We start from the raw sequence: 15589 nt of genomic DNA, 5'->3' as shown, positions 1-15589 counted from the left end.
GAAAACCCTCTCCTGGGCTGGTGCTAGGCGACGCCTGCCTACTGGAGAAGGATTCGGCTCCCAACACAGCCAGCTCAGGCCCCCGTCTTGGGAACCAGAACCATCCAGCACACCCAATTTCCAGGGCCTCAATTCCTGTGGCCCCAGCCAGAGCCCTGAGATCTCAGGTCTGGAGAGAGAGAGAGAGAAGAAAGGAGAGGGCACTGGGCCCGGCCAAGGTGTTGTGTTTGGGTTTCAACATGCTATACTCTGTGTGTGTGTCTCTCTCAACACACCACTTCCACTGAAGCCGTTGGCTCCTGCTGAAACTCCAGCCTGGGCTCAGAAGGAGGCAAATTCAGCTCCCCAGGGAGCTCCAGAGAAACCCAGGGATCTCAGAGCCTACCCATCCTCCATCCAAGCTGGCAGAGCTCCGGCGGTCACGTTTGGCATTGGCACAGCACCCCAGTCCTCGGGCTGGGAATCAAATGGGGCAGGGCTCTTGGATATAAATGGCTTGGGCCGACACGCTAATTAATCCTGGGGCTTAATACGAAGAAGATTAGAAGAGAGGAGGGCTTTGCCATCCTTAATTGCATTATTACACGCTGAACCCAAGAAAGGGCGGGCAGGCTTGGGGCTTCCCCTCAGGGCAGTGAGGAGTCCCCCGGTGAAAGTCAATTTCACGGTAAGAGGGAGCGGGTGAGGATACACCATCCCACCCCTCCTCAGCGCATCCTTGCCTGGCTTCCCTCACCTGCTCCTGGCTTCCTAGACACCCCAAGACCACCACCCCACACCCCCACCCCCGACTGGGCTTTGAGAGTGCCCCTCCCACCCCTGCAGGAGAAGGAACACAGGAGATGGAACTGCAATGCGTGGGCTGGGTGCATAGCACCTTTTGGGTTCCCCTCTCTTCTCCCAAGGGCACCCTATCAATCAGGCCCCTACACACACACACACCAAAAAACAAGAACAAAAAAAAACAGAGGAAATAAAGGAAGTCCTGGCCCACTACTAAGGGGCTGCCTGCTCCTGGAACGGTGACCAGACCGGGCGCTGGGACAGGCAAAGGTGCAGAGATAGAAACAATATTTTTGGCTTGCCTGGAGCAGTCTGGGCTGCAAAGGGTTAAGCCTGGTCGTGAGGGCTGTCCCCAGAGTCGGGTGCCTGGATTCCTCTGCCTCAAATATCTGCCTGCTGGGGTCCTGGGCAGGAACAGGAAGACCCCAGCGTGGGCAGAGCTGAGGACTGTGTTCTCCCCTCGTCCAGATGTCCAGTTCAAGAGGACCTGGAATCCAGGGGAGACCAGGAAGGAGAGAGAAGGGATTTCTGATTGCCTCCTAGGAAAACCTCAAGTACGGAAGCCAAGCTCGATATCGGTTGCCTGCACCCCGTCACGCCGCGGGCAGCCCAGAGTCCGCGCCTGGATTAGAGCCACAGGGGAGGAAGGCGGCCCTGGCTCGGCGGAGCCAGATGCTGGTGGGGGCGCCTCGCGAACCCAGGCGGCCCAGGTCTCCGGCCTGGCTGCGGGCGCAGGGCCTGCGTGGCCGAGGCTCTCGCCCGGCCAGGCCGGGCCCAGCCCTGGCGGTCTCGGGCGTGGGACACGCGCCCCTCCACCCTCTCCCCCACCACCACTCTCCCTCCCCACACAGCCCTGAGCGCTGCCTGCGGGATGCCTGGGGCGGCCACAACAAAGTTAAAGCCCCGAGTAAGAGTCTCTGGCGAGAAGAGACGCGGAGACGCGAGAGCCTCAGAGCCGCGCGCAGACCCGCCAGCCGCCGCCAGCTGCTGAGGGATTTCGGCTAACTTTAAAAACCGCTGGCAGCCCTCTCCTCGCCTTCCCTGCTTGCGCTGCTCAGGCTCTGCGCTGCCCCAGGCGGGGGAGAGGCCTGTGCCGCGATGGATGGCTGGAGCGACCGGGGGAGGGGGCGACCCTCCCCTGCCCCGCGCCGCGGGGCTGAACGGGGGCCACCGAGGCCGAGGGCGGCTACCGGGAGAGGAGACCGGCTGTCCTAGTCTGGCGAAGCCGGACCCTGTTTCCCCGCCGCGGCCGCTCGAACCCTGCCCCAGGTCGGGGCGAGGGGCCCGCGGGAAGCGGAGAGGCTAGAGAAGTTGGCGCCTTCCCCAGGGTTCCCGCTTCGCGGAGGAGCCAGGTCCCAGAACTCGGTCTTCGGCCGGTCCTGCTGGCAATCGCAGGCAAACGCGCCCCAATGCGCCCGCGACTCAGGCTGGGACCCGAACGCTTCGCTACACTCCGCCCGGTCTGGCGGTCCAGGAGCGCGCCAAGGGCCCCTCGCCCGCCGCAGCCCAGCCGCCTCTTTCCCAATAAGTAAGGCCCGTGACCCCGGCTTGGGAACTTTGTCCTCACCGGGTCGAGCTCCTGGTGGTCACCCGGCCCCGGCAGCCCGCAGAGACATTGAGAAATCTCTTGGGATCGCGGTCAGTGGCCCCCCGTTCCCGCCCCCGCCCGGGCGCACGGAGACCCTCGGCTCCCGGGAGCCCTTACCGATCCGGATGACGTGGGGCATCCCGCGCGAGTCTGGGATCCAGAAGGCGCACACGAGGAGCCCGGCCCAGTATTCCCAAACCAGACTCCCGAGGCGCCGCCAGGGAGCGGTCATCGTTGGGCGCCGCCGAGCGTGCCCGGGGCGCGGCCGTGGCGGGCTCCCTGGGGCGGCAGCTCTAGGCGCGGGCGCGCAGCAGCCCCCGAGGCGCCGCCTGGCCCAGCAGCCCGGCTCCCGAGCGCCGCTGCGAGTGGGGGGCGCCCCGCGGCGCCGCGCACATCTTACTGGGGGGCCGCCCCGCCGGCGCCCGCCCCGCCCGGCTGCCGCCCACGGGCCCCCCTCGAGCGATGCTCCTGGGCTCCGCCCGGGCTCCGCTCGGACTCAGCTGCGGCTCGCGTCGGCTCTGCTCCCGCGCGGGCTCCCACCTGCCCCGGCTGCCGGGCGCTGGCAGGCGGGCTGCACGCGCGTCTCCGGCCGCTCCTCCTCCAGCCGCGGCGGATGCTATCGCCCGGGCTCGCACAAAGCCCCGGAGTGGAGTTGCACGCGCGCACACACTCCCTCCCAGCCCCCTCCCTCGCGCCCTGCCTCCCGCCTCCCGCCTCCCGCGCCGCCCGCGCTCCCTCCGCGCACTCCCCCGCGCACACACACTTCACACTCACACCCGCCGAGGCGTACACTCGCGAGCTCACACCTGCGCAGGGGGCGGGGAAGGGGGCCCGGGACCCGCTTTAGGGGGACGGGCGGAGAACGAGGACTCTCCTCGCTTCTCAGACGTCCCCATCCGCCCTGCGGCCCCCGGTCCCCTTCGACTGCGAGGGCAAGGAGCCTGGGAGCCGGGCAAGGAGCCTGGGAGCCGGGCGTGGAGCACGAGAGCTGGCACCGCGAGCTGGGAGACGGCGGCAGCCTAGCGGCCCGACCAGCTGGAGGAGACGCGCCCGCCTTGAGCAGAGGGACCCGGAGCCCGCCGTCGGCGGAGTCTCGCCTTCCAGCTCCCACGCAGCCGGCGCTGGCTGGACGGCAGCGGCCGGGGACTGACCCAGGAGCCGGTTTCCCTCCCTAACCCCCATCCCTCGTGGAAGCAGAGTTAGAGTTGGGCCCGGGAGTCGGGGGAGACGAAATTCCAGGAGGATCGTCCAGTCCTGGACTAGGGGAGCTGCCGGAGCTGGTGGGGGTGGGAGAGCCCAGGGCAGCAGACCCTATGCTGTGGAAAGCCGGACTTGACCGTGCACCATCACTACGGGGGTTTCGGATGAAGATGGCTTAAATCCTTAGATACAGAGGGACGGCTGAGATGCACCCTGGTACTTCGCATCTCTCTTCTCCAACTCTGCAGGAGGACGGGCCCCCTTCCCCATTTCTCCTGAGAAAGAATAAAGAAAAACTGTAATTTTCCGTGGGGGTGGAGCAGGACCCGAGGGGGAGCAAGCTAGAAAGGGTTAAAAAAAAAAAAAAAACCTTGTTTATTAGCAATAATAAATTTTTTTTCAAGTGGCGCTGGGGTGTCGAGGGAAGAGAAGAGCTGTGGAGCGAGTCTGGAGCAGGAGGCTGCGAAATACGCAGTTAGGCAAGTTTAATGACCTTTTTGACAGAGACAAAGCGGTGCCGATACAGTAGATAAATAAACGAATCTGTCACCGGGCAGCGGCTAGGCTGTGTGTGAATTTATTTTTCTCATTTAAATAATTTGATCTATTCCATCATTCCAATCTCTCCCATTTGCCAGCTGTCTGGTAACAGCATGGCCCCCAACATCTGAAAAACAAATCTTTAATTTTCTTACAAATAGACTATGAGTCGGGCTCTATCTGGCTTGTTAATTCCCCGTCTTTTCTTTCCCTCCCTGTCCAGGCATAGGAAGCATTGTGTGGGGATGTGGTTATTACAGCAGGGCCAATCCTGATGATTGAGGGAGGCGGAGGAGGTACCCTCTCCGTCTTGAAATGGGGGCAACCCTGGAAGGAGCAAGAAGGGAAATTCCCAAGGATTTCCTCTCCAGAAGGGAAAGAGGTGTGCAGGTCTTGAGGACATCCTCAAAGATCTGCCAGCAAATGAAGGTTGCCTTTTTTTTTTTTTTTGCCAGACTTTGGGCCTTCCTCACCCTCCAGCAGGAGTGGCTGGTTTCCCAAGCAGCCACTGAAAAATGTGGCCCAAGGGACCAGAGGGAAGGACATGCAGACGAGAGCCAGAGAAGCAGCAGCTGCCACCTCCTGATAGAGAGTTATGGGTCCCAGTGGGCACCGGCAAGGAGGACGTGCAAGAGAAGGGAGCAGAAGGCCCCGCCCTCTAGGGTAAAGCTGAAGGCGCCTCTTCAAGAGTGGACACCCCATTCCCAGCACTTATCAGCTTCCACAGCTGGCTTAGTTGTTCCAAGGAACCAGAAAGTCATGGCTGATGACTAAAGAAGGGAATTCTAGTGCCCTGCGAGGGAAATGGAAAAGGCAATGGCAGGATCTGAACTCAAGGCAATGGATGTAAGGCTAAAAAGTCATCGCCAACAGTGTCCAAGAAGAAAAAAGAAAAAAAAAACAAGAAGGCAAGCGAACCCAAAAACCTTTGCAAGCTGCTTGGTACCTATCTTCCTAGGGTGTTTTTGGTGAAATTTCATCTGGGCCCTGAAATGGCTAGGGGCTGGGGGAGAAGGGGCGAGCCCGGATGCTGTCTGTACTGGTTATCCTGCAGGCAGCCTCTTGCCGTGAGAGGGGCAGGGAACAAGTGACCTGGCTGGAAAACCAAAGAGCGGACCTTGTAGAGGTGTGACTCCAGGGAATGGGTAGGTATGTGCCCTGGACCAGAACTCTGGCAAAGGCCAGTGGTGAGAGAGGGATGAAGGGTGAGGAGCGGGAGGAGGAGAAGCAGTAGCTTCCAAGAAAGAGATTGGCCCTGGAGAAGCACATGGGGGAAGGCGGAGGGGCAATCTGAGGACCCCGGGGCTCGAGCGTGTAGCCCTGCCGCCCCCTCAGCACCCCCAGGGAAGCAGCATCTGCCAGGCCTTGCTCCTGCCGCATCCCAGAGTGAGCGGGAGTCAGCCAGCACTGCGGAGGGAGGCTCTCCTCTGCTGCCATGTTGGCTGTGTTGGGGAAAGCCTCCAGCTGCAGGGGCTGTGGGACTCAGTCCATGGGCCTGGAAATCCAGCTGGAACCATGGGTCAGTGGGAAGCCGGCTGCCCCCAGAGGGGGACCAGGCCTTATTCTGGACCTAGCTGCGAACCATTGTGTTACGCAGAGTTCTCCCCACACTGACAGCAGCCGGCTCGCTCCCGGTCAGGGGAGGATGGGATGCGCTACAACAGAAACAACAGCCGTGAAGACAGTGGCCGCTAGTGTTTATTGCACGCTCTCCGTGCTCCAGGCCATGCCCCGCTCAGCGACCCTTCTGTGCATCACTTCGTCTGACCATCTCCCAGTCCTCTGTGTCTGGACGATTTTTGCATTTTACTGTTGAAGACTCTGAGCCTCAGAGGAGTCGGGGAGGTCCAACGTCACACAGCTAGTGTGTGACCCTTCTCCTCCCCCTCCCCTCGTCCCCTCCTGTTCTCCCCTTTCCCTTCCTTCCTCTTCCCTCCCTTTAATTGCATTGGCCATCACTGCCAGGCTTTGTAGGGGTAGACAGGACCCCCATGCGGGCCCATCTGCATCCTAAGCTTTCGGGCCTGACCCTTGTCCTGTCCCGCCTGGACTGAGCAGGGGACAGGCTCCAGCAGAGGACCTTCATCACCGCCTATGCAGACCTACTGGGCTTCTGGCTGTTTATAGAAAGGCTGCGGGTGGACTAGGATCTGAGTCCTTCAGTAGAGCAAATTGGGGAGCTCCGCTGTCCCCAGCATGCGTCGGGAGGAACCTGCAGCCCCGTCTCTGCCGTCGTGCACCTCTCCTGGCTGCCTTGCCACCAGCAGGCACCAAGGCTGGCACGATCTCAAGCGGCATCTCCGGGGATTGGGAGCCACCAATCCCGGCTTCTTGAATTGTTGGTAAACAAGTCTATCCCACCAGCCAGGCCTCCGCTCCTCGCTCCCCCACGAGGCAGGCAGAGCGGATTTATGAGGCCTCCCAACCTCATTCAGACTAATGCAGCTTTTCATTCCAAAATAAAAGGGGCCGCTGTCTGAAAGGACAAGTGCTCCTGCATTTCATTAACATCTCTGAAAATGGCTGAGCTGGCCCAAGTCGCTGCCAGCAAGATTCATGTCTCCCACCGGCTCACAGGTGGGGATGGGGGAGGAGGAAACCCTAAGCAGCAGGGCCCCTCCCAAGCGCCTCCCCTGCTTCCGCCCAGCGGCGGGAGGGCTCCCCTAGTGATGGCCAAGCGGGCCCATTTGGAAGAGTCCCCTGTGTGTGTGTTTTGTTTAGACTGATCCACTCCAGCTCTCAATCCCCCCACAATCACGGTGAGTGATGGGGCCCTGGGCTCGAGTTACCGAGATTCATGATCTCCGCTTCCCCAGGAAACCACGGAACACAGGCGTGTGGTTGCTGAGTGCAGATTCCTAGGACGTGAGTGCCCTCTGCCGAAGCCTGCCTACCTTCATCTCCCTTCAGACTGCCCGCCGGGCAAGCTGCAGGCGGGCTCTGGCCACTCCCCTAAGTGGCAGCCGCTAGCCTGGTGTGTGCTCGGGGAGCCCTGGTGAGAATGGGGGTAGAAATCAACCTCATCTCAACCTGGAGGGTGGCAGGACAGAAAGCTGCCAGCCCTCGCCTGATCTTTGTCACCTTCCTGAACGGGAGGCAGAAGGAGGGGAGGCCTTCCTCATCCCCTCTCTTCACTTAACAGCATCCTCTCCTCGGCAAAATCCCCCTGTGCCAACTTCCAGAGCTAAGCCTCGGCCCTTCTCAAGATGCTGTGACCTGCCTCTTGGTTCAGGGATGGGCACCCTTTTGTCATCCTGGGTCCTTTGTCCCTGCTCCAAGGAGGAAGAAGCACAGAGCGGCCGGCTGCCACCTGAGCAAGCAGCAAGCCCTGTGAGAGTTGCATCACCTTAAATTTTTGTCAACAGTCAAGCAAGTTCATTTCCACTGAAGTCAATTCCTGTGTTTATTGTCAGTTTAACCTGCTGCTGTGAGTTATTTCTCAGCAGTAAGGGGGACAGGTAAGCAAGCCACCAGAGATCTGTTATTTTCCTGACACCTGCATTTCAATAGTTTGGGTGCAGTTCTGGGGGCGAAGTAAACGCTAAGGCAATCCTGTTTGTATCTATGCATAATGGAACAGTCTCCAATGGTTCCAAAGCTGAGGGGGGATTCTGCTGCACAGCGGGAGAGGAGGAGAGGAGACCTGCCCATCAGAAACCATCCCCTTCCAAGCCCTGTTACCAAAGGTGGGGAGGAGAGTCAGTCAGTCATTCCATAATTAATCTATTCATGAGGTCCCTTGGTCACCGCTAGACGTTCATATGGCCACACTAATTCATCCATTTGTAGGATCATCCACTCATTCTCTTTCATTGATTCATCACTCAGTCCCTTATGCATTCACCCTCGCACCCATTCAGTCATTCCTCATTCATTCATTCGTTCAATCACCTAATAACTCACTCACTCAGCCTTCACTCATGTGCTCTTTCATCCCTCACTCACTCATGCATTCACTTTCCCCACTCACTCACTCACGCATGCATGCATTCACTTAGTCATCTGCTCTTTCACTCAGGCACTCATCAGGCATTCAGTTGTTCACTCACCCATTCATGTATTTAGTCCTTTGCTCAATCACCCACTTCCTTAAATCCTCACACATTCATCCACTCAGTCACTCACTCATTAACTGCCATTCATGTGCTGCCTCCCCACCAGACTGGGCAGCCACTGCCTGCTTCTCTTGTCCTCAGCCTTCAGCCTGAGCATCAGATACCACCCAACTTTATGGTACAGCCCAGGGTGCCGCAGCACTGTACTGAACTCACCAGTTAGCTACCCAAGCTTTGTGACTCCTTCAGAGCACCTATCTCCCTGCTTTATCATGAAATTCAGGAACCTTCGGGATTCAGCTGACCTACCTGACCCTGGAGATGGTCTGGGCATTTGACTTGCCAGTGAAGACCAAGGCCCAGAATGCCCCAGAGCCAAGGTCTGATGATGGATGTAATGTTAGAGGTGCCCCTTGATGACTGCAGCCTACCAGGCTCCTCTATCCATGGAATTCTCCAGGCAGAAATATTTGACTGGGTTGCCATTCTTTTCTCCAGGGGATCTTCTTGATCCAGGGATTGAACCCGGATCTCCCGCATGGTGGGCAGATTCTGTACATCTGAGGCACCAGGGAAGCCCAACTGTGATGCCACCACACCAAACCAGAAGCCACGCTGGCTTCCATTCACATGATCCTTTGTCCTTGAAATAACCAAAAGATGATGAAATGAGCTTAAGGGAACCAAATAACTTGAGAACAAATTACTTGCTGGGGTTGAGGGTGGGGCAGAAGCAGGCATGTACTTGGCTCAGGGTGTTGGAGAGTAGATGATGTGAGACTAAATGAATTCACGAATGAATAAGTGAGAGAAAGCAGATGAATGAGCAAGTGAATGGAATGAATGAATGAGTGACCTGTGCCCAGCAAATAAGCAGCAAAACTGAGCTTTTGACTCAAGTTCCTGTAGCTCAAGTCCAGTGTTCTCTCAGCTGCTTGACACCCTGCTCCCACACCCTGACCTTGTAGGGTGTAACAAGAGGTGGGATAAAACTAGAGCATAAGTCAGCCATCGGTAGATTTTTCTGGAGAAGTACCTTCTTTGGAGGCTGCGGTGAGCAGTCCTGTCTGCACCTGTGCCCCCACGGGCAGGAGGCTGCCGTCATCCCTCTTCAGAGAGCGAGAAAGCGAAACACGAAAATCCAATCACCGAGTGATAAGAAAATAAACAAGTGAACTTCTCCAAGTTTGCCAGACTTCGCTGCCCGAGGCCAGCTTAATTAAAGTTGATGTAGAATTTTAAAGTGGGAAAATAATCAGGGCAAGTGGCAGAAAAGAGAGGAAGGAAAACATTGTTTCATTTTGTGTTTTGCTCCCTCTTAATTATGCCACAGACTGTCTCTCCCATGGATCCCATCCCAAGCCCGCCCTCCGCCAAGATTCCAGCAGGTGGTACGCTGTGTGAGCGGCGCGGGCACACCTGTGCCTCTCTGGCATGCAGGTATGGCGCTGCTCTGCCCGCAAGACAGGCGAGACGGCAGGCAACCAGGCTGGGAGTGGAGAGGAGCACGTGCCCTTGGGTGGAGGACCCTGGGGAAGATGGGGGCAGCAGGCTGTGGGGAAAAGATGCTGCCTCCCTGCCCCAGGGCCGGAGGGGTGTGGGCACTGGGTCCCCAACTCGCCGTTGATGTCAGATCTGGGCTCTGATCCAGACAGTCTCAGCCCCCATCTCATAAGACAGAGGATCTCTGGGGATATAGCCCCTATCCTGCCTGAATCTAGGAAGAGATTTTTCTCCAGCAATTGGCAAAGGCGGAAGGAAGTACTACTGTTTGTGTGCAGAATGGGGCTGGGGGTGGCCAGAATTCCAGCTGCAGCCGGTGCTAGAAATCCAGCTCACCCCACATCATATCTGAACACTCGGTGTGCTCTGCTTTTGTGCTGGTCTTCCTGCCGGTGTCTTGTCCCCAGCAGGGAGGGCGTGGAGAAGGAAAGCACCAGCCTCAGGGAGCTGGTCAGATGCAGCCTGGAACGAGGAAAGCTATAGGCTCCTCTGGCAGAAGGAGAAGGGGTAGATTCCTCAAGATTTCATTGAATGAAGCTGGGCAGGCGAGCGCGAGAGCGCACCTGTTCCTGGCACTTTGCATACACAAACACTTGAGTACAAAAAGATGCCTGTGCTAATGCAGGCATGCACAGACTGGCACACTCAGCTACTGGCATCCACCTAGTACTAATGAAAGTGGGGACTGGAGCCAGGCAGCTGGCTTCACATGTGCCCTGTCTCTTGCCAGATGAGTACCCCTGGGCAGTTTACCTTATTTTTCGTGCCTCTTTCCTGTCTATAAAATGGGGATAATGATAGTATCTGCCCAGCAGTGTTCTTGTCAGCATTAAATGAATTAATACATGTGATGTGCTCAGAAATGTACCCAGCACATGGTCAGAGCATGTTGTACTTAGTGATGAACTCTCCCTTCTTCATGGACATGTCAGACACCTGAGTCCACCCTGGGGGAAAAAATAACCCTCTTTCCTGCAAGCCTGTATTACACACGCACACACCTGGCTCCAGGCCCCCAGGATTCACTGGATGTGTGTGAGCGGGAGGGGCTCAGAGGAATGATGCAGGTTAGGCCATTCCTCTGCTCCCCACCCCCACTCATTCCCACTATGAGGACAGCACCCACAGAAGCTGTGTGTGCACTGGGGGTGAGTCTCTGTGTTCATGCAATGGGCAGGCTGGTGGCCAGGAGAAATGGAAGCCTAGAGCTTGATCCCCAAACCTGCTGTCAGGCTTGGAAAACTCTCCAGGCTCTCTCCTCCCCAGCAAGCCCCAACCCCTACTCATCTGGGCTTCCTGCTGGTCCTGTCCTTGGTGATGTGCCTGACTCCTCTCTGATCTCAATCCAGGATCTTCTGATCCCCAGGAGTACTTCCCAACCTGTAAGAGATGTAATTCAGAAGATTCCATTTAGAAAGAAAACACACCCTTCCCACCCCATTCAGAGCAGGGAGCCTTCAGAGACTTCAGGGAGGGCTGGGGTCCCCAAGCCCCGAGCTGTGAATACTGCTGTGCTCCCTGCGGACAGAGGAAGGCAGCTGCAGATGAGAGGAGGGAGAGGAGGCTCGGGTGGGAGCCCTGGACTGCGGAGGGAGGAGGCCAGCCTGCAGGAGCCAGGCCCAGCTCTGTGTTATCTCTCAGGCACCAGGAAGACAGAGCGATGGGGAAGCAGGTTCTGCCAGTCAGTTAATCCCAGGCTCCCCTCTTCCACCTGAGTTGCGTTGGGTTGAGTAAACAGGACAGGTACCAGTGGCCACAGCCTCATTTCTCTGATTCGGCTTCATTTCATTCTATTGACTCAGCTGGCTGAGTCCCTTTGCTCTCAAGCATGTATATCCATCCCTTCCAAGTACCAGAATGCTCAGAGATACTCAGAGAAGCCCAAAGCTCTGAGCAGCTTGAGGACAGGTGAGAACCAGGGGATGGGGACAGAGAGCAAGATTCAGACACTGGGGACTCTGGATGGCCCTCTGGTTTTCCCTGCCAAGTGCAGGAGGTTCCCTGCACATTAGGTCATTGGGGTCTTGGATGGTGGTCCCACAACAAAGCAGCTAGGATGGGACCCTGGCTGGCTGTTTATGTGGCTCTCCTGGGTGCCCCCTGAGAGAGAGCCAGTGTGTGGGATGTAACCCAGGGAGGCAGAAGCCCTTAGGCAGAGGGCTATTATCTTCCTGATTTTCGATCCCGTGGCCAGAGACCAGAACAGAAGGACAGGGGTATGGACAAGAACTCCAGTTTCTGGTGGGGAGTTACATACCAGTGAGCAAAAACTAGAAACAGTTTTCCAGACCATTCAAGGAAAAGCACTTTGCACCAATCACACTTCAAGCTAGTTCTGAATATCTGCACAGCTGCTTCCCTCATTGATTCGTTTGTTCTTTGTCAACAAGCATTATTGGCATGGGGAGAGCAGGAGGCTGAGGTGGCATGGGAGGACCACACGATCACAGGTGGAGGCCAAGGGGCACAGGGCGTGATGAGGAGGTGCAGGAAGGGATTGTGGGGGTCACAGCAAAGGACAGAAGGAATACATGGAGAGTTTGAGGAGACAGATGAGAACTTTAGAATCCACAGAAGCGACAAACTAGGGGTCATCTAAAGTAAAAGCTCCTGGAACTCAGCCAAGAAAGACAGGTAGGAGCTGTGGTGACCCGGGGAAGAGAAGAAGGGCGAGGTTGGGGGTTGGGAGGCAGACTCCCCCCCAGAAGCCGCTCCCAGCCTTGCAGAGGAGAAGAAACACAAGTGAAGACTGATGTCAGGAGCAGGGAGAGGTACAGAGAGGAAGGAGGGGGAGGAGATGAATAAATTGGGGGTTGGCCAAAAAGCGCTTTCTGATTTTTCCATCAGATGCTACAGGAAAACCCGGTATCTTAGCAGAGGCGCCCCTGGTGGCTCAGCTGGTACAGAACTCAGCAGGTTTGATCCCTGGGTCAAGAAGGTCTCCTAGAGAAGGAAACAGCAGTCCGCTCTAGTACTCTTGCCTGGGAAATCCCACGGACAGAGGAGCCTGGTGGGCTACAGTCCACGGGGCTGCAGAGTCAGACACGATTGAGTGTGCATGCGCACACACAGTATCTTAGCGGAAGTAGCCTCCGAGCCACCAGGAGCAGAAGGCCAAGCTTAGCATCAGCTCCTGGGAAGATCTTTGCCAAGCCAGGTGCCTGGGGCCCCACCTAGGTGCTAAAGCGCCATCCACACCCCACACAGAAAGGAAGCCTGGGCAGTGCATGCACGGGGCACCCACCGTGTGCTGGGTGACCGTGTATCTGTGCCCCTCTGCCTGCCTGCCTTGGAGGAGCTCTCAGGGCGCCTGGAGAGCCAGGCCTGGAAGCACCAGACTGGACGATGGGTCCGAGCCCTACAATATAGCAGGTGGGCAGGGCTGGTGCCTGAGGGAGCCACGGAGGAGGGAGAGCCCTCAGCGACGTCCAATGGCTTCCCTGATAAAGATGAGAGAGGAGTTTAAGCCCAGCGAAGCGGCCTCAAATCCAGGTGAGCTGGCACAGGTTGCTGCGGGATTTACTCCACCATCACTGTCCTTCTTTCCCCCCAGCTTGCCTACCAGCCCTGTGGTTCTGAGTTCCCTGCCTAACCCCTCCCTGACCTCCAAGGCTGAGCTGTCTTACAGAGTCACCTGGGGGGTTTTTTAAATGATGGTTTTGTTGAGGTCCATTTACATGCCCTAAATTTCATCTGTTGTAAGTGTACAATTCAACGATTTTTTAGTAAACTCAGTGGTGCAACCATCCCCATGATCCAGTTTTAGAATATTTTTTATCCTTTCCAAAATATCCCTCCTGATCTGGGGGACTTGGACTCGGTGATTCTGGGGCAGGCCTGGGAATACGTATTTGAACAAGCGTGCTGGGGCATTCTGGGACTGTGGTGATGTTTGGGAATGTACTGAGTCTAAACCACTGTTGGAGGGATCAGTCCCAAGTGCACCCTGCGAATAGGGTGTTGCTCTTCTGCTCAAACCCTCCCCGTGGCTCAGGGACAATATGTTAGGTGGAATGGTGATATGAATTCAGTGGTAATCAGATACAGTTATTGGTTCTTGCTGTGTGCCAGGCACTCTATGGTTTTTCACTTTTTTGATCCACACAACTTCCCTGTAAAGTAGGTACTATTATTCACTCCACTCTACTGATGAGGAAACGGAAAGAGATGCAGGTAGAAATGGTGAGGCCAGGTTTTGAATCCAGGCCACCTTCTCCAGGTCTCTTAACCTCTAGACTACATCACCTTTCATGGACTGTGGGCTATTTTCCTCTCTTTAGCCATCTCCATGGCTCCCCTCCCCACCCTCACCTGCCCCCAACCCCTCTCCACTTCAGCCCAAACAGGCCACCTCCCTTTCCATGACTTTGAGTCTTTGCACGAACTTTTCCTAATACCTAGATTTTCCTGTGCCCTTTTCTCCACTGGGAATTCCTAGCTATGCTTCAAAACCCAACTTCAATGTCAGCTCCTTTGTGATCCTGTCTAGAACTCCCCCAGAGTTAACTGTTCCTGTCCCTGTGTTTTTCCTGCATTTTGCACACTTCTTGTTTAAGGAGTGGCTCTTTTTATGCTATAGTTCATGCTGTGGCCTAGTCTATCTCCCCACCTTTGAGTGAATTTCTCTAGGTTGAGTGGGTGGGCAGTGTCTGCTTTATCTCCATCCACTGCCTATCTACAGTGCCTGGTGTCTAAAATAGGCTTGTTGATCAGCAATGGTTCAGCCAGGACTGGGAGGTGGGGCCCTGGGGTGCCGCCCTCCCATCTCATTTTAGCCACCAGCCCCAAGGGTCTTATCCTGGGGCATCAGGGCACGGCTGCCACTTTTGAAATTGCAAACACGACATGACTCCAACGGCCAAGGCGGTGTTGTTTATTCTCCTCTGCATTCTGAACGCTACCAAATGGTCCGTTACGTGGTGGGCACTCAGTGAATGCTTATATGAATGAGTGAGTGTGTGAGTGAGGCCCCATCCTCTTGGTTCTCTGACAAGGACGCTGTCTGGCTCTTTCCACTTAAAGACGCCTGGATCTTTCCTAACTCCACTTATGCAGGAGGTTAATTCAAGTGCTTTCCAGCTTAGCAAGCAATAAACAATTTGGTGTTGTGGAGAGTTGTTCTGCATGTCATATTTATGGATCCGAAGGGGGAGGGGCCGAGGGCCGTTATTAAGTTCAGTGTTACAGGGAATGTTACATGTCCTTCCTTAATTACTTTCTTCCCTTTAATTAGATGGTGGGGAGGGGGGTGGGGAGGGCTATCCCAGGGAGTGGGATCGAAATTCACAGCAGAGATGAAAGGTGTTGGTGGCATCCTGCTATTTGATAGGACAGCAGTCATCTGCAGGGTCAGATGAAGGAGGAGGGGGCCATCCCTTCTCTAGAGGCCCCTGTAAACGGCGAATGGAGAGCTTTGTTCACTCCCCGCCATCTCCATGGTCCCTCTCTCCAGAGGCCTTGTTTCCTCACCCGATGCTTTCCCTCCCAGTTTCTCTGTTTCCATGTGCCGGGAGCTGATCCAGCCTCCTGCCTGCTGCACATACCTCTCTCCTTTTTGAGTCCACTCAAAGGTCACAGGCTAAGCTGCTCTCAGGGACACACAGCTTCTTTTGCAGTGGTGCAGCCTGGAGACCCTGGTCACCTATTCCCCTGGTCTGGCTGGCCAGAAGCTTGAAGACAATGCCTTCTCCCCAGCAGAGGCCCATCTCTCTGCCCCCATCCTCCCTGAAGCACCCCTAAGTTCCCTCCCTGGAGGCATCCAAACCAAGCAATACCGTGTGCAGGCAGAGTGATCAGCAATGGTCCCGCTTGGTGACTCTGGGAGCCCTAACGACGATCCTTGCTGAGTGGCTGGCCCTTGGTGCACAGAGAAGAAGCAGTAGCAGCAAACGTGTGATGTCCTCGAATCTTTCCCTGGCAC

General features: G+C 56.4%; 1 protein-coding gene across 1 annotated transcript in view; it reads right to left on the bottom strand.

Moving 5' to 3' along the window:
• The window catches only part of GRIK3 (glutamate ionotropic receptor kainate type subunit 3), a 242163-nt gene extending 239560 nt beyond the window's left edge, over positions 1 to 2603 (bottom strand). The window contains exon 1 of the mRNA XM_040231614.1: positions 2489 to 2603. Coding sequence (XP_040087548.1) covers positions 2489 to 2603 — 115 coding nt within the window. The remainder of the gene's footprint in view (positions 1 to 2488) is intronic.
• Positions 2604 to 15589: the final 12986 nt, after the last annotated feature.

The sequence above is a fragment of the Oryx dammah genome, unplaced genomic scaffold (genome assembly GCF_014754425.2).
Source record: "Oryx dammah isolate SB20612 unplaced genomic scaffold, SCBI_Odam_1.1 HiC_scaffold_28, whole genome shotgun sequence".
NCBI classification, from domain to species: domain Eukaryota; kingdom Metazoa; phylum Chordata; class Mammalia; order Artiodactyla; family Bovidae; genus Oryx; species Oryx dammah.
Note: the sequence above shows the minus strand (reverse complement) of the source record. Positions and strands in the feature narration are given on the sequence as shown.